Here is a 27,818-nt window from a genome sequence, read left to right on the forward strand (position 1 = left end):
TACTGTGTTGTTTCGTTTATATGATTGATTGGGTTCTTTTTTACGTTCCGTCGTGAATTGTTTACTCATATCGAGACATCACCAGCTGTAGGTGAAGTACCTCAAATTTAGACGTATGCGTAACGCTCAGATCCGTAGCAGTGAAGGTTCTTTAACGTGCCCTCGAGCTCGTCTGCTGTGAAATGGGGCCTCCATTTTAAAAATAATATCCGAAAGACCCGTGATTTTCACTTCTAAATGCCAAGCGTTTGGCGAAGGAGCAATCACTAACTATGTTTACGCCATGACACGAACAGGCCTCGAACTCACGACCTCCCGATTACAAAGCGAACGCTCTACCACAGAGCTTTTTGTTTTATATGAATATTACATTTCTAATGTTTTTACATTTCATATCTCTATAAATTGTAAAGATGGTCATTTCCACACGAATGCGTTGCAGCTGTAGACAATGCACGTATGAATACAGATTAATATAGTACGTCTATTTAGATGGCTGGAAATTCCGACGGAAATGAAAGAAGAATGTCAAGATAAGAAATTAACTTCATTGTTGAAAATACATGAGGGTATGAACTGCAGGGCGTATGCCGGCATACTTTTCATGAAACGCTACGCTAACGCACTTCACGAAGCATGCCAGGGTAAAGAGTCCCAGTTCATACCCAGATATACTTTCTAAAATAAGATGTATTTCTTAATTAAAACCAGTTATATCTTACATATTTCGCAATTATTACAATTTACATCCTATATTACTTTTCGATTTAGTGTCATAGGTAATTCGTCATTTTTTACGTAATGTTTTTATTAGATTGTTTGCATGTTCTAAATTGAATAAAGTGTATTTTCTAAGGTTGAAGGTACATGTCAACTGTATAAGAATTATGCTTGGAAAATGCCTTAAATTTTAAAGGCATTCAGATGTGTTTTCAAATATTCAAACGTATTTACATTCCATCATCATTGCGTCAGTAAAGCCTAGATATATGACTGTCTTATGACATCACAATGCCAACTTCAGCAATCACGTCAAACTTCCACCAGAGTTCGTTTGCTCACAAACCAAACTCTTCCATTATGGGATAGCGATTTCTTAGGCCGCGTATACTGTGACGTCACTGTAGAATGACGAAAAAACATAACGTCAAACGTAACCAACTTTCAAAACAAGAACGTAAACATCAAATTCATTACTTTACACAATAATTTGAACAGAGTATCGCTACTTTTTAATGATCTTTTGAATAAAATCATCACGCGTGGGAACAAATTCTATTGACAGTTAATGGATTTTCAAACTTAAGATTTAGATCGGTTTTCTGTTATATTTCTTCTTTGGCCTTCAAGACACAAATTCATCCCCAACAATATGGGAAATAAACAGAATAATTCACAGTATATAACATTATTACCTTTGTGACATTTTGTGCCGTTCGTCACCTCGTTTCAGTATTTTGATTTCCAATTCCTCTTAATGCATTTAAGAGATGAACAATTTTCGGTTTGCAAGAGTGCAATAATTTACAGGGGTGATACAGTACATTTAACTCTTGAAATATTTTGAGCAATATTTGTTTTGACTACGTTTGGTTATTTTTTAAATGAACAAATGACGTGGAATTTCAAAAATTCTACCAAAAGAGCCCTGATGAGCACGGTCAAATTCAACTGCAACAGCAATCTTTTATCAGAATCTTTATTCGAAAAATTAAGATGGCGATAACTCAAGCTGTTGTTTTCGTTTTGCTACGACAATAGAACTCTGTTTTAGAGCGCATGGATAAAAGTAAACAAATCAGAAATTGGTAATTTTCGACCCCATTTTGAAATTTTACAGGTTCAAATTTTATATCAGATCTCTGTATAATGAAGTTGGCTTTCATTATCTGATTAAAGATTAGTTAAAAAATTCGTGCTGTTCAAGAAAATTGGTAAAATCAAAATCGTAGTACATTGGCAGGCAGCCATCTTGAATTGGATGCTGACTGAAGGAGCTTGACGACGAGAAAATCGCACATGGTAAAAGGTATTGTTTAGAATATACATGTATGGAACTACAGTTGCATTGGACAATTATCTTCAGGGTCAGTATATCGCTGCTCACATATAACAGAGTTTTTTCCTGTACTGTTTTTGAAACGTCATTTGACCGTTTACACTTTCAAACATTATTTCCCATAACCTTTGTTTATGACTACCACATGTAGTAATTACATTAGTCTGCGAACTTCCCATGGACCTAATTATAATGTATTTTTCCAGACTCAGCATAACTCAACAAACTTTGGTCAAGATGAAGCATGCTATCTTATAATTCAATCATGGGTTTGAAAGTATGCATAGATGTTAACGCTGTGTTGTGAGTGAAAGCAAGGAAAGACAACTCTTAGAGAGGGTATTTTGATTTGTTAAAGACTGGTGTTGATTGTAATATAAAGACCGGTACTGAATAGCATATCAAATTGTTACTGGTATTATATAAACTTTAAGACTGATGCTGGGAAGGCATATAAAAACTGTTACTGGGGTTATATAAAGATTGATGCTGGGAGGTCATATACTGTTACTGGAGATAAAACTGTTACTGGAGTTATATAAAACTGTTACTGGAGTTATATAAAACTGTTACTGGAGTTATATAAAACTGTTACTGGGGTTATATAAAGACTGTTACTGGAGTCATATAAAACTGTTACTGGAGTTATATAAAGACTGTTACTGGGGTTATATAAAGACTGTTACTGGGGTTATATAAAACTGTTACTGGGGTCATATAAAACTGTTACTGGAGATAAAACTGTTACTGGAGTTATATAAAGACTGTTACTTGAGTTATATAAAACTGTTACTGGGGTCATATAAAACTGTTACTGGAGTTATATAAAACTGTTACTATTCAGCAAAATGGTTCCATCTTTGCCGATTTAAAAAATAATAAATAGTATACAACTTTTTGTTAACCTGGTCCCTTAAAATTGTCGTAGCAATAAGATTTACTTCCCAATGCTTCGTCTCTCGTGTGGTTTTCAACAAGCTGGCTTTTGTACATGAATTAAAAATTTTTATTACCTGAACATTGCAATTGGTTAAATTCTTAATTCTAATTAAAACGTAATATTAAAAATGTAAAAAGCAAAGTTCGAGAATTCAAATCATTTTTATTAAGTACCATAAGTTAACAAGATGTTCAATAAATACACATGACAGAAGAATGATTGTGTTGCTGACAATATAAAGCTTCTTTTTATGGTAACAGGATGTAAAAATATACAGCAAATGGTAGTAAACATATAATCATAGCATTAAAGATGATGTTGAGTTTTAGTACTGACTTTTCTCAATTTTCATCAACAGAAATTAAACCTACACGAGTATACTACATAACCATCTTGTAAGTATGTGTTCCCTTAATTGCTATAGGTAGCTGAAAATCAAGTTTTAAATATTTGTCAACTATACATATATACACTAAATTGGTGATTGCTAGAGCGTGATCACTTCATCTGGAAAGACCATGAAAATTGACAACGCCGTTAAAGTTTCTTTGATATAGAGGTAGTTTAAGAATCAATCTGATAGAAGTTGTGATCCAGAGCTACAATAATGAATATTCATGAAAATGCAAATAGTTGATGATGCACACGTACATGTATATGAATATTTAAGTTTGCATGTGCAATGCAATTCCGAACAAAATTACCCAGATTTTATATAGTCTTTGTCCATGTCAGCTTTAGTCAAGTAATCCCCAATATATCAAATTGTGGTTTGATTAATATGTTAGAAAGGCAGCTGCTGAGAGACTTAAGTTTATACGTGTGTCGACAGTACATCTGATTTTGCGGACCCTTCCTCTTGGTTTATCAGAGTAACATGGCCCATGTCCTCATTATCTGCTTCTCGTTGTTACGTCCAAAATGCAATTTGTAGAAATCCTGTTTGCGAGTTCAACAATATGAACACATCCATTGAGATTTCAATAGTCTTCAACTTTTGATGAGCAGAAGTGAGACACATAATATTAGTACATAATATTTACAGTTTGACATGTACTCCTTTAAATAATATATGACTATTGTACTCGTGGTTTTGGATCGCCAACGCATGCGCGCTCAAAATGACTGTAGATTCCTTGGTTGCACGACACTATGGCAACTGTTCTTTGGCGGTAACATACGATATAGTATCCCGTATTTTCTCGGCCCGGGAACACGTTACTGCCGTCTTGTTTATTTATACAAGCGGGGAATTTACTTTCACACGGTTCACAGTTTGGTCCGAAACATTGGTTTTCTACGTATTCACCTGAAATAGATATTGACTTTTTAAATGCAAATATTCACCATGTTACAAAATCTAACATAATGTATTGAACATTACATGTATATCATATTATTGCAATTTGATGGGGATGCTTACCAAGTGACGTGAATATATTTGACTACTTACAAGGAGACATAGGCACAGATTTGCGTTTGGCACAGTCCACCATCATGAACAATTGGCATCCGACCGCCGGTGATGCGAATAGCTTTGGGTATGAGCACTCCCTGAGGAAGGGGCGGTCTAGTCCCCGGACCACTGAAGGGTCGCTACAATTATAGTATCTCCCGCAGTTTTCCGGATCTGGGATTATCAAAGAAGGATTCTCACGGCAAAATTTCCCCAGGATCTCTGAAATCCAACGTTTATAGTTTTAAGACCATGTGTAATTTAGCTAGCTGAACCTATCTTTTTACACTAGATTTCTTCTGAAAAATCATAAGGAAATTAGCGTGTTAACCATTTAGAAATGGATGTTCACAAGTTTTAAAGGCTGATGAAGACCATATGTTCCTTTTGAATATAACATTACAAGATGCACTACAGTACAATGTAAAAAATAAATAAATAACATACGTGGATCTACTTTCTCCGAGCACTCTCGGGTGGCGAGATTATATTTAGACACTTGACACGCTTCCACCGACACGGTTCGGTTACGGTAACATTTGATATAGTATTCTGAGTCTTCTTTGTTAGGGTATGGACTGTTGTTGTCCGGGAGGTTGATACAGCTTGGGAGCCGCTCCTCGCAGGGTGTACAATCTGTGGCATTCAGCTCACAATGATTCTGTAGGTAATCACCTAATAGAAAACAATTTAAAATAGTAATTTGCTTCGAAGTCACATGACCAGATTAAAGACAAAACAAGATGCAACCCCATAGACGTAAAATATCGCTTAACATTGACGTAAAATATCGCTCAACATAGACGTAAAATATCGCTTAACATTGACGTAAAATATCGCTAAACATAGACGTAAAATATCGCTAAACATACCCAATAAAATTTCTTGATTCAAAAGACATTGTTTAGGTATTAATGTCACACTGATGTTAAACAAGAGGCCCATAGGCCACATTGCTCACCTGATTCATCTTGGTCCATATCTAATGATTTTTCCTATATATTCGTATGTAAAACTTTGATCCCTATTGTGGCCCCAACCTACCTCCAGGGACCATGATTTCTACAAACTTGAATCTGCACTAAGTCAAGAAGCGTTCCTGTAAATGTAAACTTCTCTGACCCAATGGATCTTGAGAGGAAATTTAAAAAAAAAGAAGATTTTCTCTAAATATTTGTATGTAAAACTTTGGTCCCCTATTGTGCCCCCCTCCCCCCCCCCCCAGGGGGGGGGCATGAGTTTAACAAACTTGAATCTGCATTATGGCAGGAAGCTTTCATGTAAATTTGTACTTTCCTGGCCCAGTGGCTCTTGAGAAGATTTTCAAAGGTTTTACCTATATATTCGCATGTAAATCTTTGATCCCCTATTGTGGCCCCAACCTACCCCCGGGGGTCATGGTTTTAACAAACTTGAATTTGCACTATGTCAGGAAGTTTTCATGTAAATTTCAGATCTTCTGGCCCAGTGTTTTTTGAGAAGAAGATTTTTAAATGACCCCACCCTAGTTTTGCATTTTTGTGATTATCTCCCTTTTGAAAGGGGAATGGTCCATCATTTTAACAAACTTAAAAGCCCTTCACCCAAGGATGCTCTTAGCTAAGTTTGGTTGAAATTGTCCCAGTCGTCAAAAATATAAAATAAAAAAAGTTAACAGAGAGACGTACAGACGACAGACAACAGGAGATCAGAAAAGCTCACTTGAGCTTTCAGCTCAGGTGAGCTAAAGAAATAAAAGGGCATATTTACACGCATCCAAAGAAATCGTAGAAATTTCAACTCCCCATAACTATAAAGGCACGTGTAACAGGACTACAGTTAAATTCGCTATGTTATGTCGTAAAGCTAAAACGTTTGATGCATAATAAGGATTGCATTGAATAGCCCTAAAAACCCACAAATGACCTTATTAAAATATAAAAATATTTGTTTTTTAGATGTTACAAGCTCACCGATTAGAAAGTTTGATATTTCATAAGTACTTTTAGGAGGGAGTCACATAAAAACCAGTGATTCACGTCATCATTTTTTGTGTTATCTATGTATATACATCAAAAGTTTGCTACACGTTTTATATGCTATACTTCGTGAAAATCTCACTCGAAATAATTGTAATTACAGCCGAATAAGTTTAATACTGAAGAAGTTTGATATATCTCGCGTGAAAAGCATAACTGAATCCTTAGTTGCTGTACTTACAAGGTGCTTGGGGTTCGATGCGATCTTCGCAGGCGACCTCACTGAAGTTTCTGCAGGTCATGGTGTTTTTGTCGAACAGTTGTGGATATTTGCACTCCCTCAGGTGGCTGTTTCCGATCGCCCGTCTGCAGTCATAGTATTGCGCACATTGGAATGGATGGGCTAGGATAGCCATGGGGTTATCACGGCAGTGCTGTTTTACCATATCTATAAATACGCAAAGTACGTATTCCTTTGATTACACATAAATGAAAATGCATTGTAACACGAACTAACTATAGTAAACAGAACTAAATATTTGAATTATTTTGTTGTGGACAGTTTTCAGTGGTTAAATTGCCAATGAAACATCGGTGTCATTGTTGTGTACCTTCTGTAACGCTTCCGACGCACCGTCTTTGAGCAGAATCAAATAGTCCATCAGGACATGACTCAGTAGCGATTGTTCTGCCCCGAAAGCAAATGGCGTAATCGCTCGTGGGCGTGTCTTTGCTGACAGCGTGAAGACCGTCTCCAAGATTTGAACAGTCAAAATGACGCTCTCCACATGGTTTACAGCTCGGATTAGAGGGCGGACATCGATTTTGTAAATAATCACCTGTGAAATAACGATTCAAAGTACAGTATAAAGTTTCAAACCTCATACACATCACATGCAAAAAATTCCAATATAGTTTATTATTTTTTTTATCACATCGTACATGGGGCAGTGTACTCCCGCCTCTTCCCACATTCCACCATTGTAAAGTTTAAACAGGTTGAGGTCTTGTCGTTGAAAAGATGAGGGTACGGACATTCCCGCAGAAAGGTTCGGGCTTTGATACTTTCTTCTCCGCAGTCAAAATACTGGGCACAGTTGACTGGATTTGCCTTTATATCCCCCGGGTGAGCCGTGCAATAAGCCCGTATCGCCGCTGTAAATAGACAAGAACTTGAGGTGTTAAATTACAAGATACATCAACGCAACACAGAAGGAGATTCCAGATTTTTAAACAACTACATGTTACTTATATTGCCTATGCATAAGGTTCTTCAATGTTCAGTCAGGCAAACCTGAACAGCACATCAAAATAAGATTCTACTTGAAAGGGTATGCCCTTGTGCTTGTGATGCGTTTTTTCTCTCTAGCTTCCGTAATCCATTATCATTTCAATACTTTTAAATTGTTTTTACCTGCGCCGATTTCGGTTCTACACTTCCTTTGCACGGGGTCGAAGAATCCCCGGGGGCACTGCTCCACACTAACTGTTCTTCCTTCCCAGCAGATTACGAACGAGTCTGTCAAGTCTCTCCCAGGGATTGTATTGTTACCATTTTTCCGCCCGACACATGACGGAAGTCTATCTGCGCAGGGTTCGCAATTAACATCCCCGGGCTTACACTGGTTCTGAAGGTGGTCACCTATGCGTATAAAAAAAAGGGAGTGAATAGGGGAACAATCCATAGAAGTGTCGCAATGAGAGTTAAAAACCACTTTCAAATATATGAAATAACTGCATCATAATCAAAATTACTTTGGAGAAAAGTAATGGAATGCGTTAATCTTTATGAAATCTAATATGTTGCACTCACAAGGATTAAGTGGTACCAATTTGGAACCACAATTAACAGTGTTATATCCTTCACATCTATTGGACGTCTGACTGAACAAGTCCGGGTATTTGCACTCAAACAAGTAAGGTCCGTGGTCACCACTAGGTCTGGAGCAGTCGAAGTACTTCGAGCAATCTGTGGGGTGAGCCACTCGAATACCGGGGTTGACATCACAGTACGCACGCGGATTGGCTAGAATGTTAAACGAATCATATTACTAGCTTGAAAATACGGATGTATAATTATCTAATTGCTGTGATAAAATTTTGAAATTCATTTCAAAATTAAGGATTATCTCCCTCATGCATAGCTCTTATCCTTAGACGAATCTGACTCCACTTTTTAGCACTCTGCTTTCCCCCTAAAATAGCTCTTACAAAGTTTAATGTTATTTTGGATTTCAAAAATTTGGGTTGAGCATCACTGAAGAGATATTATTTGTCGAAATGAACATCTGGTGCATCAAAATTAGTACCGTATAAGTTTTACATTATGATATTTTATCATTTATTCTTATTTTGTTAACAACTCTAATGATTTGTTCACGATAAGCTTAATACTTGGACAATAATTAAAGTACTATCGAAACAGTGGAACTGATTTTGGTATTGTTTACCTGGATCAATTTCTGATGCCAAGCGAACACAAGCTCTAACACGTGAGTCAAAAATTCCCTCTTCACAAGTCCGAACAAATATGGTCCTATCGTTAAAGCACGTGATGTATAATGGTCCGCCATCCTGTCCGGGATATGTGTTGTTTCCGTTCGGAAGACCATTGCATGACGGGATACGCTCCCTACACGGCTTACACGAGGGTTGTCCTGGCGGGCAAAATTCGTTTTGGATGTATTCACCTGTTAAAGCAAAAGTTAAGAATACCTCAGCTACTTGATATATGTCCAGTGCAGAGGTAAAAGTACTTCTTATTACATTTAACTACCAACACTACTGTAAACAGTAAAATAAAACATACATGGATCAATGGGAATTCTTCTGGAGCCACATTTCACCTGCATGAACGGTCTGCATCTCTTGGCATCGGCGTCGTACAGTTTTGGGTACTCGCACTCGTCTATATAGGAACCATATTTACTGTTGGGAAGTGAGCACTCGTAGAAGCGGGCGCAGTTTTCTGGATCCGGGAGTCTCTCGTTAGGATTGACTTGACAAAAGACTGCAGGATTTCCTGATAAAAAAAATACCCCCCATTTTTGTGTAATGAATTACTGTATATGTTATTTGATTATATATTGTTTAACGTCCCGCTGGAGAATTTTTCACTTATACGGAGACGTCACCATTGTTGGTCAAAGGCTGCAAACTTTAGGCCTATGATCGGCGCTTACAGTGTTTAAGCAGGGAGGGATCTTTATCTTGCCACACCTGCTGTGACACGGGGCATCGGTTTTTGCAGTCCTATCCGAAGGACCGCCCCATTTAGTCTCCTCTTACGACAAGCAAGGGGTAATGAGGACTTATTCTAACCCGGATCCCCACGGGACGAAGTAATGTATACAAATACAATGTATACTGTATAGTTTAGAAAACATTGCAAAATAAAGTTTCTTTTAGATGCCTTCAGTAAGTTTGGGTAGCAAACTTTATTCAATAAAAAAATAAAATGAATGATTTTAATCGTGAAAAGTCGCATGTAGTATTTCAAAACTTATTAAAAATTTCCACATCACAATAAACCAATGCTACAGCATCATGAAATATGTAGCGGTAGTCTAGTAGATATAGTGCTTGTTTCGAAATCGGGAGGCCCGGGTTCGATTCTCGATTCCGAAGCCGTGTTATTCCTTTACTAAGCTCCAAGCATTAGCAATGAAAGTCACAGTTCTTTTTTTTAGGGGGAGGGGAATATGACGGGGTCTCATGTTAACTTTAGTGTTGACACGATGAAAAAGAACCCTTCAAGTTACGACCCTGGGCGACACACTTACGTCAGTGGAATTTCACCTTTAAAGGATGTGTGAAAAATTCTCAAACGGGACGTAAATCAACACATAAACAGACAAAAACAATTGAATAAACATGAATACACGCGTCTTCCAGCTGGATTTTAGTAAGGAAAGCGCCATTTCCTTTTCCTATCGAATTCTTTTGAAATAAATGGTATTGCTGGAATTAATCATCTCTATTAAAGAATACTACTTAGCAATAAATGTGCTACAAAATCGGTGATGTAACTACTCACGGGTGTCAACAGGCTCATGACAGCGTCTACTGACTTCGTCAAACACTCCCTTGGGACAGGTCATAACTCGCAGCGTTCTCTCCGACTTGCAGATGAGGTATTTGTTGGGGATGGTTGGGTGGGGATGGGTCCCGTCCCTGAGGTTCTGACAGCTGGGCAGTCTGACACTGCATGGGATACAGCTATTGGGATCCAAATCGTTACATGGTTTGTGGGAAAACTCGTAGTCGCCTAGACAAAAATTGCAGAACATTGGTTGAATATTAATCATTGAGGCGGTGAAAGGAATGATCACTTCATTATGATTTAATGTTCGTTGACAGACTGTTAAAGGCTTAGTTCAGAATATAATACACAAGTTTTAGGATGCGTCCGAGTTATATCCCATTAGAGAACTCTCGCTCACAGTGAGGTGCGAAATTTACAAGAGGGGTGTGACAAATGAGTAAATGTATACAGCAAGTGTTTCATACACAGTTACATCATCCGAATTCGATTGACACACAAACTAAGTAATGCCGTGTAAGTACGCAGGGAGTAAATAAACATACATTGTATGAAATGCTTATCATACCATATTACTTCGTTGCCTGTGCATACATTATCTAGGATATTTCTTGCAAAGAAAACACTGCTTTCATGTTTTCACTTATGTAAAGCATTTCTTTAGATTATATATATATTAAAGGTGAAGATAACGAACAGTGATCAATCTCACACCTCCTACAACTACTATAAGCAATACAAAATAGATAGTTGTGCAAACACGGACCCACCAGAGGTGGGATCAGGTGTCCAGGAGGAGCAAGCAACCCCTGCCGACCGGTCAAACCCGCCGTGAGCCCTATATCTCGATCAGGTAAACGGAATATATATATATATATATATATATATATATATATATAGTATATATATATCAGACGTTGATACCGTTTTCCTCACTGACTGTAAGTGCATTCTTTCCCACTTTGACATTCAGAGAAGTACTAAATGAGGTCCTTTGTCGATACTTGCGCATTGCTTGGGGTGGAAACAAATTGGGACAGCACCGATAATCGATTAGGATAACACGTCTAAACTTATCAGGTTATGTTTGAAATGTTATACAAATATCTAATCATATCGGTTGAAATTATAATCAACATACACGGGCTCTTTGGTTCACTTCTCATTCCACAGTTGACAAGGTCGAATGATTGACAAGGCGTGCCGCTGTTGGTATCGTTCTCGGAAACTAGTAAGGGGTAGGGGCACTCTTGGAGATAGTTCCCTAAGGGTGTATTCATTTGTCGACAGTCAATGTACTGGTGACAGTTGTCAGGGTGCGGAACGACTGCGAACGGGTTAGCTCTACAGTATGGAGTTGGATCCACTGGAAAGAAAACAACATTTATTTTATACACTGTAGATGCGCACGTCTTTTCTCTGTGTGGTACGTATTTCCGCTTGTCTTCATCACACCAGCCAATTACTAAGCAGAAGTAACGAATGCAATTACAATATAATTGTACATATATACCTGTGAAAGAAAACGAAAAGGTAAATCTGTGGACGTTTAAACACATGGGGAAAAGACCATATCAACAATATTTATACTTCGTCGATGTATAATGCAATGTGATTTATATTTCAGGAAAAACAATTTCATATTTTCATTTACAATATTAGCTTATCTTTTGTAAATTTATATCCACAATCAAGTCCATCTTTTATTCAAATGCATGTAAACTCCTTACAAACAATGTTTACAACATATGTACAAAATTATACTACATACATGGATCTAGTCCCATGCTACAAGCTCCGAGGGCAGGGTCAAAGTTGGGTGCCATGACAGGACACTGTGTTACTTTCTTTGTTCGTTCGTCTCTACATTCCATGAAGAAGTTCCTTTTCCCGGGCACTGCCTGGAGACCGTTCTTCTTTCCGATACAGCTGGGATGCTTAGCTTCGCACGGGGGGCACGATCCAGAGGGGTCCTTACATTTCAGATTCATCTTATAGTCACCTGTTGCAAAGAACACAAAATACAAGAATTCGATGGACGGACGGACTGGAGGGTAAACTCAAACAAAAAATACGTAGACTTGACCATATCCACTCAGCGTTTTCCTATTATTTTTTCCTAAGATTACTTTTATAGATGTAAAGTTTGTGTAAAGTTCTCTAGAAATATTCTACAAGGTCCAGCTTTTTTCAATTCTGTGTTATATCTAGGCAACATGCGGTTTCACATTCGTCATGATTATTTAAAACTGAACTCGTACTTTGGAAATGTCCTGTTCATTATGAGACACCTGAGAAATGTCCTGTTCATTATGAGACACCTGAGAAATATCCTGTTCATTATGAGACACCTGAAAAATGTCCTGTTCATTATGAGACACCTGAGAAATGTCCTGTTCATTATGAGACACCTGAAAAATGTCCTGTTCATTATGAGACATCTGAAAAATGTCCTGTTCATTATGAGACACCTGAGAAATGTCCTGTTCATTATGAGACACCTGGTATGAGCGGATACTTACATGGTGCTTTTGGTTCCGGTCGAGTTCCACAGTTGATCTCTCTATAAGATTTACATGAGTTATTGTAGCTGTCGAACAGATCCGGGTACTTGCATTCTTGTTGGTATTGACCAATCAAAGAGTCCCGGTTGGTGCAGTCAATGTAGCGTGCGCAGTTGTCGGGATGTGCCATGATTGCTAGTGGATTCTCGGTACAGAATGCTACGGGGTCAGCTACAAAGGATTGTGAAACATGAAAGGATGATCTAACTATTCTGTTATAGTAATCTTCGAAATCTTGAGGTAATTTGAAATTCATCATGTCATCATTAAATCTATAGAATGTTCACAGAAGAATATCATAGTCAAAATGACAACATACATGCAAGTTTGAAATACAATATGATACATATCAATCGCAATATATTTGTTAGTTGCAGTTTCAGCCTGTTATTCTACTCATGGGGTGGTACGATTGAACAGTTAGGTATAGTGATACATTTATACAAAGCCTGAAAACCTGAAGATTAATTTGTTTGTTTCAGCAATTACTGCCAGCGGCTTGATGAAATGCTATTATCTAAAGCATCTGAAAAAGATCAAGGTGCAATGACAGTTAAACACACGTGTTAATTAATACAATATGATGGCATTAATGGTGTACTTCAATGGTGCATATGAGTGCAAATATACGTTTTTGCGTGTAGTCATTCCTTCATATAATGTAGCCAATCACCATCCTATAAACCCTTTGGTCCCAAAGCGAAGCTACCCATCGGGCCAGAAAAGTTCCTTACAGGGGTTGAACTGTAAACTCCTTCTATCAACACACATCTGCATATCAGGATTGAATATCCCCGGGGAACATGATCGCAGCTGACTCATCAATTGGTTTTCGCAAACAATAAAAAATACGTCATTTCCGGGAATAGCAGTAGGTCCATCCGGCATTCCTACACAGGGTGCAACAGCACAACTTCGTTGTTCAAAATCAAAAATGTACGGTTTGCATGTATCAAAACCTAAAAACCTATTGTTACTGCAGATGTAGAACTCAGTGGCAGATCCAGGAATTACATTAAAACCGTCCGGTTTACCGGTACAATCTAACTTATTAGTTGAAGGCTGCTCTCGTAGAATAGGAGCCATGGTAGTGGTTGTAGTTGTAAGCGCAGGGGGAGGTATTGGTGGGAGTAAAAGTCCCGGTTTGGGAGTAGCTTCTCTGGGTATGTTTCTATTGGCCAAGGTGTTAGTACATTGTCTTATTTCTGGATCGAAATAATAGGGACTGCAGGAACCGGACTCTACCAGGACATTGCCTTCACACTTGAAGAAGTCAGAGTTGGATCTTGGCATCGGATATACGTTATCAGAGAGTCCTTCACATGAAATCCTGTCGGCTCTCGGTCGGCAAATTCTGTTGAGAGAATCATAGAAATTCGGAGAGCATGTGTCTTTTCCAGCGTAATTTCCTTTTTGGCAAAGTATATAGCCCATTTCGTTTCCGGGCATTGGGTTTCTTCCATCAGGCTGCCCCTTGCAATCGTATTCTGGCATGCTACATTCCGCATTGATTGGGTCGTATGTGTTTGGTGTACATGATCTAAGACTCAGCACATTTCCATTCTGACATTGTAAGTATTCAAAGTTATTGTTGGGGACAGGATGGTTTCCGTCCGGTTTCTGTCGACACCCGTTATACCGTACCGCACATGGCACACAGTTCGGATCCTCGCAATGCTGATTTTTCTTCCATTCGCCTATAATGTTCAACAATCATTAATGTCATGTGAATGTTAATGCAAAACGTTTATTCTATCAACTAATGTATTCTACTTTAAAAAAACAAAACAAAATGAAGCTCATGGTATGCAGCATCTACGTCCCAAAACTTCTAAACATGTAAATATGTTTGGTAATTTCAAACTACTTTACAATACGTACACATCTACTCATCGCACTACAGTTTGTCACTATATTTCTCTACCAGTAAATTACCCGGTATAAGTATTTAGAATTTTGCTCACATGGATCCTTAGGTTCGTAACGCCACCTGCAGTTTGCCGCTTCCCGTTGAACACAGCGCAGGCTCTCGATGTTAAACAGCTCTGGGTAGGGACATTCCCGGAGGTACCGCCCGAGAACGGGATCCCTCCCGCTGGCACTGCAATTGTAATATCTGGCACAATTGGCAATATGAGGAAATACCTTCGTTGGTCGCTCCTTGCAAAACGTATCAACGGAAACTGGAAAATATGAGAAAATCTGAACACTATTTTCAAAAGAAAAAGCTCATTACATATTATATATTGTAGATCTCATAGAAATATCAAATATATCTTCCAAAATATGTCTCTTTTCCCTAAACATTTGCTATTCAGGTATTTCCATGCAAGTTCATATTTGTTTTCCTTATAAGAGAATACCCGGCGTGATATTACAGATTATTTGTGTATTTCGATGGAGCTTAGTCAAGGCTCCAACCTTGGCACCTGCATTTTGTTTTCAAGCACAGGATTGAAAAGTTTTGTTATAACATGTTTCTAAGAACTAATAATGTCATACTGAAAACACACCCACAGATTACTTACAAGGATCAAGTTCCGTTGTACAGAATCTCAGGTTTGGGTCGTACACGCCATACCGACAAATCCCTACCGACAAGGTTCTTTCTTTGAAACAGGAGATATAGAAGGGAGATAACTCTCTTCCAATAAAAGTGTTATTTCCGTCTCGCATTCCTTCACAAGATGGCGACCTTTCTTCACAAGGCAAAGCGCACATTGGTCCATTACAATTTCTCTGGGAATTCAAATATTGGCCTAAAATGGAAAATATTTTTTTATCATTACCATGTTGCTTTTATGCTAAAAAAAAAAAAAAAAAACAACATTGTAAACTAATAATATCCCATCATTTTTACGTAAATGGAGAAATTATGTACATACATGGAGCTTTAGGAACATATCGACTTTCGCAATTAACATCCGGGAAATCTTCACAGAATCCCGTGTTTACGGAAAATAACTGAGGATATGGGCATTCGTCTTGGTTCAGTTGAAATCCTTCATATTTCACAGCATAACGGGAACAGTTGTAGTAACGAGCGCAGTTGGTGGGATCCGCAAGTAAAAGCCCTTCGTTCCTGCGACAAATTTCGTGCATGTTCTGTAGCGGTTGGATAGGGTCTGGCCGTCGGTTGTTGTTACCGGGTAACATGTTGCCTAAATCTATGGAGGACTTCGTGTTCACATTGTTGTCCAACGTGAGAGGCGGTGGTATTTGCCTGTTGACATCAATCATGGGCGGTATCCCATTTATAGCCTTCAGTGCTATTTCTTCAGGGTCATAAGGGACCTTTTCTGGGAACAGAGTGGGTCCTACATAAAAGGAAATACAGATAGACATGTAGTCGTGTTATTGGAAAGACATACAAGGTCTCAATGTCCATTCATTTAATATGTCCGTATTTGTTAATATATTTAAATATAAATCTTGAAAACGTTTTATGATAATATAATACAAGTAATGCATGAATATTTCTTATTCAGTACAACACTAAAACTTTACTTATGGTTTCCTCTCCCAAACACCGACGATTGACGGGATCAAAGTTATTGTTTCCGGGGCAGGTCAGTTTATTGACACTCCGTTCCTTGCGGCATTCGATGTACCAGGGAGTCTGTTCTCGTCCTAGGAAGGCGTTTTTGCCGTCTGGCAGACCCTCACAACTTGGATTTTCCAATTCACAGACAGGGCAGTTGGTTCCAACACATTTATAAGAATCATAGTCACCTATCATACAACAAAAATATGGATCAGTTTTATGCATTTTTTCTAGCTGTATTCATGACTTGCGATAAAGTTGTAGGATGTCTTCATTATAGTCGATGATATGTACCAGTTGCGAAATATATCATTTCAAAGAATATATTGCAAGTATATAGAACTTCAGTGATAATGCTGAAAACACTCTAAACATTAATGTCTGGATTTCCTTTGATTGAAGACCATTTTACTCTCATTTCTCATTAGTAGAAACATATTCTTGATAGGAAATCGACTTTCAGTTATCACCAATAATTCTTACACGGAGCTTTTGGCTCTCTTCTGCCGTGGCATTGGACTTCTTCAAAGTCTAAACACGCCTGTTTTGTGGGGGAGTACAGGTTTGGATAAGGGCACTCCTTGATCATCTCTTTCCTGTCTCGGCAGTCAAAGAACTTGGAGCAGTCACCAGGATGCTCCATTCTGGCATTAGGATTGGTTGTACACAAAATGTCGACGGCGCCTAAAGAGAAATAGATACTCTACGTGAAGGACATGGATGCAGATGCTTGATAATGACATTTTACTATGATTAAAGTGATTTCCTTTTCAATTGATTTCAAATAAATACATTAACACTTTGTTGTATAAATTCCCTTTTAAATGGCGGTGAATTGATTTTTTAAATGGATTAAGCGATGTGTACATGTAAGGATTTAAACCTACGAGGATCGATTTCCTTGGTACATCGCCCCTGCACGGGATCAAAAACTCCATCACGACAAATCTCAATCGTCTGGGTCTTGTTGTTCCTACACGTCAGGTAAAACTTAGTTAGTAGTCTGCCTTGGTATGACGTTGGTCCATTCGGAACACCATCACATCCGGGAATTAAATCAGTACACGGCGTGCAGTCTGGACCGGAACACTGATGTCTGACGTAATCGCCTTAGAGAAGTAAATATGCATACAGTTTAAATACATTTGGAAGAACATTTGAGTGTTTAGAAAAATGCATGCATTGTTTAGTTCTGTAAGCTACGTTGTTAAATACGTATTATTTATTCAGCAATAAAATTCAATTCAGTATTATAGCATTTTTTAAGCAAGTGGAATGTGCCTGTAGTGTGCACGTCATTGTTTTATGCCTGGTCATTGTCGCAGTAGGTCTAATTTATTGGATATATTATCCATCTACGAATATGTCAAACTTCTTCGTGGTATGTGAATGCCAAGGAATTTAATTCACCTCAAAACAAACTTGGAAATATATTCCTATGAATTTATAGGAATTCAAATTACTGGTACTATAAAAACTAAATGACCTCCACAAAAAGGAAACATAAGCTAAATGTCAACAAATCTGACAGATTAGATGGACATAAGAATCCTTATTCACAAGCGACACAAAAATAACTTACAAGGAGAGAGGGGTTCCGTTCTCTCTCCACAGTCCACCGATGCATAATCGTCACACCTGAGGGTGTCGGCGTTGAAGAGTTTGGGATATGGACATTCATTTAAATATGCAGGTTGGTTGGGTACGTTGTTCATGTTGCTACAGTCGTAATATTGGGCGCAGTGGGTTGGATGCAGCACCTGCACGTTGGGGTAGTTCGGGCAGAAGGACATGACTACATCTGAAAATATGACGTCACCAGTGTGTAAAATTCAATGAGATATCATCAAAGTGTGTTAAATTCAATAATTGTCGATTGTTTGTTTAACAACATACGTCACAGGTAAAATAACATGCATACATAATATATGTACACATTCACCTATCTATACACCGGTATAGATAGATATTTATTTATTTGACAGAAACAACGGACGAACAATCGAACGTTTGAAATGCATACTCTATGGAAAAGCCAACTTCATCAGCGAACCACACATTTATGCAGAAAAACACATCTATAGTATCTGGATATTTGTACTAAATGCTTTAAACACTGGAACCTTACAACGATGCTGCCATCCATCTTATTCAGTACGTCATTTACGACTTGAAATTCTATATACATAGATAGACGCTAGTCTTGTTTTTTCTACATGAGGAACACTTAAGGTAATTCAAATGAAATATAAATTGAAAGATACATGCATATCTTTATTTTCATTTGATAAAGAAGACTAGCATACCCTCTATTGATATTTAAGAAGATTTCAAGTCTTATTTATGCCTTTTAGCATATAGATAAAAATCAATTTATTTCCTGGATATTCAAGTAATTTGTGACATGAATTCCTACTAGAAGCTACCACAATAGAGTCCAGCTGATTGACAGGTGCTTTTCACTTCATGAAATTTGAAAAAAAATATCCTACTTGACATATGAAACTAACATGTTGTTGGACTGGCAATAATAGAGGTAATCAAGCCAGTTTAAATTAGGAAGATTTGTTTACGCGGTGTTACTATTTCATCACCGTTACATTGTATACCAAGTGAGCGTTATTTTATCTTCATCACGTGATTCAGAATACGCTTCTTAATGTCTTCCCGAATCAGGGCAACGGTGAATTTAGCTGGGGCTTTAATGAATATTTGAAGAGTATGGTACGAGAATAATGAACACGGCATTTCTTTGATCTCTACAATATTCGTGGTAGAATTTCTGAGTATATACATTTGTCAAGGCGAAGTTTGGTAAGAATTGTATACTTTTTATGATATATTCGTACTCGATCACATTAATTACATCTATGGCCAAAAAAAAAAAAAAAAAAAAAAAAAAAAAAACCCAAACAAAAAAAGTGGTTTAAGTAAAATGACATTGAACAGGATATGCACATTATTAATTAATTCAAAGTTAATGAATGATTAAAAAACATTGAATAATTTCATACATTATGTAATGACTTATTCTGAATTTTGCAGTCTTGAAATGCCAAAGCGTGTGATTGTTTAAGACAATTAAAAGATCCGTTGTGTAAATGTTGCAATGATAGTGTTATCAGAAACGAAGAAGATAATATTATACGAATGTAAGCGCTTTTCTAGTGTTTTCTAATGATACAAAATATGGTGAAAAGAAAAACACTGTACTATTTACATCCAGTATAGATTTGAAGATCTAGAAAGTTCCCATCAATATCACTCCCACATATCAAAGAAGAAAGACAATCTGATGAGAATTAAATTGTTTACCGTTATATATATATATATATATATATATATATATATATATATATATGGAGGAAGAGGAAAATATGAATGGAACAGTAAGATTTTGACTTATGTCGAGAGAGGACTGTTTCTCACTGAACTAGTTGTCAGAGGTACTGTGTTATGAATTAGTTTACTACAGTGGTCCTGTATGACAGGAATATATTCAGATCACGTATATGACACAGTGATTCTTGTAATGAATGCAACACTCAGGAAGTGAAGGGTGTGCGGGCGTTACCAACCATGCGTCTTTGTCTTACATATAATCATTAAGGATGTACTATTGATTGAGCGCCAATTTTGTTTTATATTCATTTGCACAGTTTTTTGATCCATGATGATTTTCTGTGAAATTGTTACATTATGTTTATCATATTTTTTTTGTATTAAGGTCACATGCATTTCATTTATTCATTCAATCTAAATCCAATTTAAGAAATCTTCTAGTGGGAAAACCTATCTTTATATATCGCCTATCAATATTGACAGCAGTTTTACCTCGTATACTTGGAAAAAGGGTAACAGAACCGTGTGCACCGGTTCAACTTTGATTTCTGTCACTTTATTGATTTCATTATGGTTAGAAATTATAAGCTCGAACATTAGATACATGGCTACATGATAGATAATGAAAAAAGTATTAATCATGAAACCTCATAGACGAAATGTACATTACAGATCAATCACGATCGTCAATTCCGGATTGCTTAAACTATATGACATCGGTGTACACTTCATACATATAACGGATTGGCTTCCCTTCTAATTTTACAGCTTTTGATCAAATAAACCACAACTAGATCAATTGATTATTCTATCGATAATTCATCTTGCCTATCTAGGAATTAATATTAAATAAAGAATTCTCTGTCTTTTGACAACTTTTGATTTCATAATTGTAGTGCTATGCATACATAACGGATATTGACGTTTATTGAACATTTTTTGTCACGATAATTTGATTTTGATCCTATCCTATGTACAATATATGTAGGCAACTGATACATCTTAAATGACAAAATTAATTGATCTGATAAAAAAGTCTTTTGTTGCTTTTAATGAATTTGTCCAACACAGATTAAAATAAACTAATTACATTTGTAATACACGATCTTCATGGGGTCTTTAGTGCATAGATTGAGTATGTAAGTAATAAACAAAAAATATACATTTGTCTCCTGGACAAAATAATCACCACGTGCACCTTAGAAATCTAGAAGTGTAATTAGAAATTTTACCTGTGATATATGTTTGTTATTTACAAAACGATAGCAACCACCTGTATACGAACCGTATGATCGCAAGAAGGGTATTCCGGAGTGGCTGCAGATCTTAGATTTGGTTTGTCATATTATATTTAAGGCCGCAACCCTCCCCTCCCATTTTAAAAAAATTATTTGATTTGATTTTTGCATCCGCGTAATAGAAAATGGTATTGGGAATTTAGCCATTGAATAAGACAAAGCGGGGCTAGGTAGCTTGTAGTAATTCGGAAACTGGTAATGTAAGATAAATTACTCTTGTCGCATTGTTTCTGCGTGTTTACATCAGAGTAATTACATGTCAGAATGAATTAGAAATATAGTTTTTGTGAGCGGTTTACCAATATCTGGACTAAAGGATATAGTCCTTCAAGTTTTTGTTTTGTATTTATGGTCTGGTTCTGGTCTGCTGATTAGAACAACATATACAAAACAGAACACGCAATACTGACGGACCTATGGACAACATGCCAGTGAATCTAAAGATACGTCAAAGCCGTGTAGTTTATTGCTCTTACAGGGAAAAGACGGCAATATTCAAATGAACGAACTAATGACGGTAACAAATTATGTGTGTAATGGTTTCCAGAGATATGGCAATTTCATAAATCAAACAATGGACACACCTCATGAAATATATTCATGAACATTTTATCCCGTGTGTCAACTTGATGCCGTTTTCAAAACAAAATGAATTCTTAATTTTTTTTTTCAATTAACCTGCCTTTTGTCTTTTCATAACTTTAATTATATCGTTCATTTTTATGTTCTACAAATAACAACAAAAAACGCAAATAGTATATAATGAAACCTTTGTTTCGTTGTAACAGAATCTGAAATATAGAACGTCAATTGAAATTCTTATGAGCTAATAATTTCTTGAAATTTCCGGATGCATTTTAATTCTCAATAAAATCACAGAAAAAATATCTGTTTCCAAATTTCCTCAGTAATTAATTTCTAATTCATAACCACAAATGTCGTTTTCAAAGATTGTGCGCTAGCTTCTTTAATGCCAAGAATTTTGCGACACACACCCTGTATTTATATGAGAAAACTGGTTTGAGGTGCTTATTTCGACAAACACCATCATATATTGAATCATGTAATTCAGACAATTAACAAACCCATTCTTTAGTCTAGCATAAATTTCAACCGTTCCAAGACCAATCACGGTTCACTGCTTTTACATATTCACTCCACCTCAAGCCGTTTCCAGTCGGCGAAGCGAGCGAATTGGTGCGTACAAACAAAGTGAAGGACATGTTTATAAAATAAAATATGAAATATATTTCATTTTCCACTGACCCCTATCTGGTTTCTCGCAATTGAATAAGATGAACATAATTATATTTCCTTTTTTTTTTTTTTTTTTTTAAAGCATACGCATGTAATTGTACCGATTATTGATCGATCGATTGATTGTGCATTGTTTAACGACCCGTTCAAGAATATTTCCCTCATAAGGAGACGTCACCAATTGCCGGTGAAGGGCTGGAAAATTTATTTTACGGCCTTTGAGCAGAGAGTGATCTTTATTGTGCCACTTCTGCCGTGACACGGGACCTCGGTTTATGCTGTCTCTTTCGAGGGACCGCCCATATAAGCAAGGGGTACGGAGGACCTATTCTAACCGGGATAGCACCGATCAATACTAGTTTTCCCATTTCGGTTGATACTGTTAAATTTGAAAAACAATGCCATAACAGCTATGGAAGCGTATTATTGTTGACAAAGAAGAAAAAATATTTATTATATAGCGCATGGAAATTAAATAAAGAGTCGAACATACAAGATGAAAAGTCCTACAATGTACAATATATTTTATCTTTCTTAAACTGGTAGCAATACGATTCCGCTGCGCAGACAACTGTATCAATGGTTTTATAACAGTTTAAACATATCCGGCACGCCAAAACGATTCAAACTGCTCATCCACTAGAGAGAAAAAATTGAACATACTCACCCCCTGTGCCTGGGCATGGTTCATTGATGTTTTGAGGCCATGTGCATGTTTTGCTTCCGTAATTATAATACAACGTGGATGGGCAATCTATCCAGAACGGCATTTTTAGTCCGTTAGCATTCTGGCAGTGGAGATAACCGTGACAGTTCCATGGAATCCCCACGTACACTTCATCTTTGGCACAAAAGTCAATCAAATTAGGATAAAAGCCTCGTTTTAATTTTGCAGCTGATAATCCAATTATTACAACACTTATGTAACACAAAGTCTGCATATACCGATGTATAGACATCCTGAAAAACGAAAGTGAAAATAAATACAAACAATTAAAATTGTCAGTGGTAGCAATTCACGCCTATGTAGTTTTCCTAACGGTCATCATTCGTGTTGGTTCTTCGCCTTTTAGTAAAATGTCACCTGGATTTCAAATTAAACATGTGGATTTCACGAATTTTAAGTTACAAACACACCTGACATATTGCTCTGATATTTATATGGAATCATAAATTATGCAAAAAAGAGAATTTCGTGGCGGCCCTATAGGCTATTTCTGTCACGAATGACTGAACACGGTTCGTAGTTGGCTCGCCCAATATCGAACACCAGAGCCTTGCAAGGAGGTAAAGAGTCATAGAACACCTAGTGGCAATTCAAATTGTTGTTGTTCGTCTCATTCAAAATTCAATAGTTGTTGATTATATTTTGTCAAATAGCAATCATTCATGACAAAGGAAATAGAGAGGGGTTCCTAATATGGCATATTTATGCCGTCTTGGAAGTAAAAAAAACCATCAGCACTTCCAAAAACACGCCCAAATCTCGTCCACTTACGTGCGTGTTTCACAAAATAATAGAGAGAAACGTGGTCGATACAAAAAAAAATTCCCCCGAAATACACACTGTCAGAATTCCACGTCAGTGTCTTGCCTCCTTGCAGACTATATATTCAATAACAAACATTGACACAACATAATTTGGATATGTTATTGTTTACTGAATAAGATGGGTTTTTTTCTGTAACGTGTAATCAGAAAAGGCCCATCGCTGTATACCAGATTGGGGTCGTGCCCCTTTTCGGCGGGAAGGTTGTGAGTGGGATACTAAAGGACAGTGATTTGAGTCTATTCCCAGATTCCCACTCCGCTAATAGTTTTTAATAACAGGATTATCACAATATTTGATGTTTAAGCTCTTACTTATATACACTGTACTAGGTAGATGTTGAGTTGTTTGATACGACCTAGTGCGAATGCGGAGACAACTTCTGAAATTACTATTTAACCGATAACAAATCTAATAGCATGTTTCAAAGCAATGAAATACATTGATCTCTTTTGTTTAACTTTGACTGGTCATCTTGATTTTTCACTACAGGTTTCAGAACCTAGGTAATATCAAGGTTTGACAATTTGTGTATTGATTGATAATTTACTGAAGAGTTTCCTAAAGTAATAGACAAATGAAGTATTCAAGCATGGCCTTATTTTGTCACTTTTAGTGTCCTCGATCTTACGCGATTAATTCATCCATATAATTATGATGCATTGCAGGACGTAATTCGTGTATCGCCCTTCAACTTTACTCGTACACGAACTTTGGCACTACCTGTTTTTATTGTCATTAAAATTGCAGGGAAAATGTAAATATCACGTGATAGAGTGAATAACTATACGAATCAGAAGGAGCGATTCTGTGGTAATGAATGAGAAGCGAGGGTCGCTCAAAATGCCAAATGTTGCACGTCAGGTAGAATATCAGAGAGAGAGGGGGGGGGGGGGGGGGAGGAGAGAGAGGTACCATAGATGTCATAAACATTGAATCAAAAGACGGACTTTGGAACCATGAAACATAAACGGATGTCTGTAGAACGGAATAATTTGTTTTTGCTTAAAAAGCACGGAACAATTCAATGACACATTTTGTTATCTTTTACCGTAATTTAAGAAAATCTATTGGTTGAAATGATTTCACGTGATTAATCATAACATATCGTAAAACATATTAACATGGTATTATAAACCTCATCTTTCCAAAAATAGATACTAAGAAGAAATAACTGTCATTTGATGTAATTATCATTGATATAAATAAATAACAAAGCAATTATAGCATGTTGATATCGCTCAATTCATGATTTTCTCGCACTAAATAGTAACCCAATCTTGACCTCAGTCGATCTTAGGTTCTTGGTTGATGCGATAAAATGATGAATTGACCGATATCAACATGTTATGATTTTATAATATTTAAAGAAATCAAGTATTAAAGATTTAGCAATGAATACCTGGGCATGCAGTGCCACACATGAACAAACTTCTAAGGGATTTGACAATTGGAAACACATGCATATTATGATTCCAGCCAATAGATACAGCACATTAGAATTTTGAAATTGGTCGTGCACTAATTTCATTCAGTTACTGGTGATAAATCTATCAAGAATGACATCTTGCACTAATACGTCTGACGGAATTATTTGAGAGAGTTCAACCCTCAAAATTCAATTACATCAACGCTGTACAAACAACTCGTTTTTTGGGTAAAAAAGAGAGTTCTTGGAGTTCAAAGGCAGGACTTAAGCTATTTGTCAAAACGAGAAAAAACAATTCTGACGCCGACTTCCAAAATAGGTCAAATGTCTTAGAGAAACGTCAGATCAACAAGAACAGACACATTTGCACCTGTATTTAATTATTCATCAATGTAAATCATATAATTCATTTTTGTTAATTTTTTAAAATTATTATTATTGTTTGATTATGTTAGTTACAAATTGGACTGGTAGACATAACCCAAGAATCATATCCATTCACATCTTCTTGTGGCCTATCAGAAAAAAATGAGATAAATATGTCCTTCATTAACTTATTTAAAAAATCAAATGCAGACATATATCCCCTTGCAAGACCCCAGTGAGGTACAATATTTGAAAATATTATAATAATTAATTTTATGAAGCTGACGTACATTTACTACTTATTATAGATGGAAGTATGTAGTCAAATGAATTGTATATCATAAGGTGTGGGAACCTCTTCATTTATTTTAAAAGGGTACATTGATGGGGAATAGCTTACATGGTTCAATATGAATGTACTTTAGTAGTCATATGTCCTGATTTTATATCCGGATGTTAGCTATTCCACAAGATACAAGGAAGAAATTGTTTTATTTTAAGTGTATCTAGAGAACGGTGGGTGTGAGTAAGCTGGACAGTTCGAATCTCAATACTGATATTAAAGAAAACTCGGTGGACCAATGCCTCCCACGTTGTAGGACTTACGAGCGATTCAAGTACCTGTACTTTGATCGCGATTGGCCATTTTTGGGAACTATTGAATGTCTCAACCAATCAGAAGCGAAGGATTTTATGTTGGAATTGCGATGATCTTTAGAAACGAAGCTATTCTACAGAAGGCTAAAATGTTAGAATAGTGACGAATAGATTTAAATAAAGTCAACACGCAAGGTTTAGTATTCCATACAAGGTCTGCTCACTTAAGATCATTTAACGGACATTGATCTCCAGCATACAGCAATGCGTTCAGGATTATTATACAAGAAAGACAGGACAGTAAAACAAGAAATGTTCAACAAGGAGCACGCGCTTCTGTTAGAAACGAAGATAACCTGAAACACACACTGTATAGTAGTATAGAAGGACTGTCACTCACTCGATCTCTTAAGTTATAATTAAGAATGATTGGCAGTTAACGTCTATAGTTAAAGTTACATAAATTCTGCGTATGATCAGTTTTTAAATGGGCAAGCTACTGAAAAATAAGTTGATGTTACAGAGGTTTGAACATTCTCGTTTAAAGTCAACATTTCACAAAGTCTGTGGTCGTTATAACGATCTAATTTACCAATACAACCTGTCATTGGGTGAAATACTGACCGACTTGTATCATGCCAATGTTTAGGCCGTTCTTTACACACTAATTTTGACTACGGATTACTCTGTTTATCTGATAAAGATATAGGGCTCACGGCAGGTGTGACCGGTCGACAGGGGATGTGTATGCCTCTAAGGCACCTGATCCCACTCTTGATATGCCCAGGGGTCTGTGTTTGCCCTACTCTTAATTTTGTATTCTTTAAATAGGAATTTATGAGATTGATCACTGTTCGTTATCTTCACTTTTTTTTTTTTATAAATGTAAGAGATGATGACAAACTGAATTATCAGTTAATGTCAACTAATCTTTTTTTCACTGCTGGGTCCATAATATTTTTCTTATCTAGGGAGATTACCGAACCACAGAAATCCCTAAGCAAGTTTCATCCTTGTCAACATCTGCAGTCCTGACACGATTAATTTACTGACACCTTTGTTTTGAAAATGCAATGTGCTGTGATAAGGAACTAACTAATATTTACGCCATATATAATTACTTTATAATATTCGCTGATAAAATACAGCCTGTCATAATTTTCGCAAATGCGGAACAAAAATGGTCCTACAACATGGGAATTACGTTATATGTAATCAAAGTCAGTATAAACATTTTGAAACATTCAATTGATTAATAAAGTGTAATAAGATTGATTAATAATGCATTGTACCTAGTAATTAACAATAAAATAATTCGCAGGAAATTAGACTCTTGTGAACATAAAAACCATGTACTTCATTTCTAAACTTCGGAAAACGTCGGGAGCTGCTCAATTTTGCTTTCAGACACGTATAA

General features: G+C 36.7%; 1 protein-coding gene across 1 annotated transcript in view; it reads right to left on the reverse strand.

Moving 5' to 3' along the window:
• Positions 1–3,141: 3,141 nt before the first annotated feature.
• LOC125659379 (uncharacterized) overlaps positions 3,142–27,818 on the reverse strand; it is a 28,221-nt gene continuing 3,544 nt past the window's right edge. The window contains exons 2-24 of the mRNA XM_056149455.1: positions 23,128–23,420; positions 18,146–18,364; positions 17,451–17,672; positions 17,047–17,247; positions 16,527–16,751; positions 15,905–16,336; positions 15,548–15,778; positions 14,984–15,202; positions 13,754–14,716; positions 12,978–13,190; positions 12,227–12,457; positions 11,597–11,821; positions 10,450–10,680; positions 9,223–9,435; positions 8,864–9,103; positions 8,227–8,439; positions 7,828–8,055; positions 7,356–7,568; positions 7,025–7,252; positions 6,655–6,861; positions 4,903–5,130; positions 4,453–4,677; positions 3,142–4,308 (exon numbers count right to left, since the gene is read on the reverse strand). Of these exons, the coding sequence (XP_056005430.1) occupies positions 4,076–4,308; positions 4,453–4,677; positions 4,903–5,130; positions 6,655–6,861; positions 7,025–7,252; positions 7,356–7,568; positions 7,828–8,055; positions 8,227–8,439; positions 8,864–9,103; positions 9,223–9,435; positions 10,450–10,680; positions 11,597–11,821; positions 12,227–12,457; positions 12,978–13,190; positions 13,754–14,716; positions 14,984–15,202; positions 15,548–15,778; positions 15,905–16,336; positions 16,527–16,751; positions 17,047–17,247; positions 17,451–17,672; positions 18,146–18,364; positions 23,128–23,420 (6,133 nt within the window). The 3' untranslated portion in view covers positions 3,142–4,075. The remainder of the gene's footprint in view (positions 4,309–4,452; positions 4,678–4,902; positions 5,131–6,654; positions 6,862–7,024; positions 7,253–7,355; positions 7,569–7,827; positions 8,056–8,226; positions 8,440–8,863; positions 9,104–9,222; positions 9,436–10,449; positions 10,681–11,596; positions 11,822–12,226; positions 12,458–12,977; positions 13,191–13,753; positions 14,717–14,983; positions 15,203–15,547; positions 15,779–15,904; positions 16,337–16,526; positions 16,752–17,046; positions 17,248–17,450; positions 17,673–18,145; positions 18,365–23,127; positions 23,421–27,818) is intronic.

Source organism: Ostrea edulis, chromosome 9, assembly GCF_947568905.1.
Source record: "Ostrea edulis chromosome 9, xbOstEdul1.1, whole genome shotgun sequence".
NCBI classification, from domain to species: domain Eukaryota; kingdom Metazoa; phylum Mollusca; class Bivalvia; order Ostreida; family Ostreidae; genus Ostrea; species Ostrea edulis.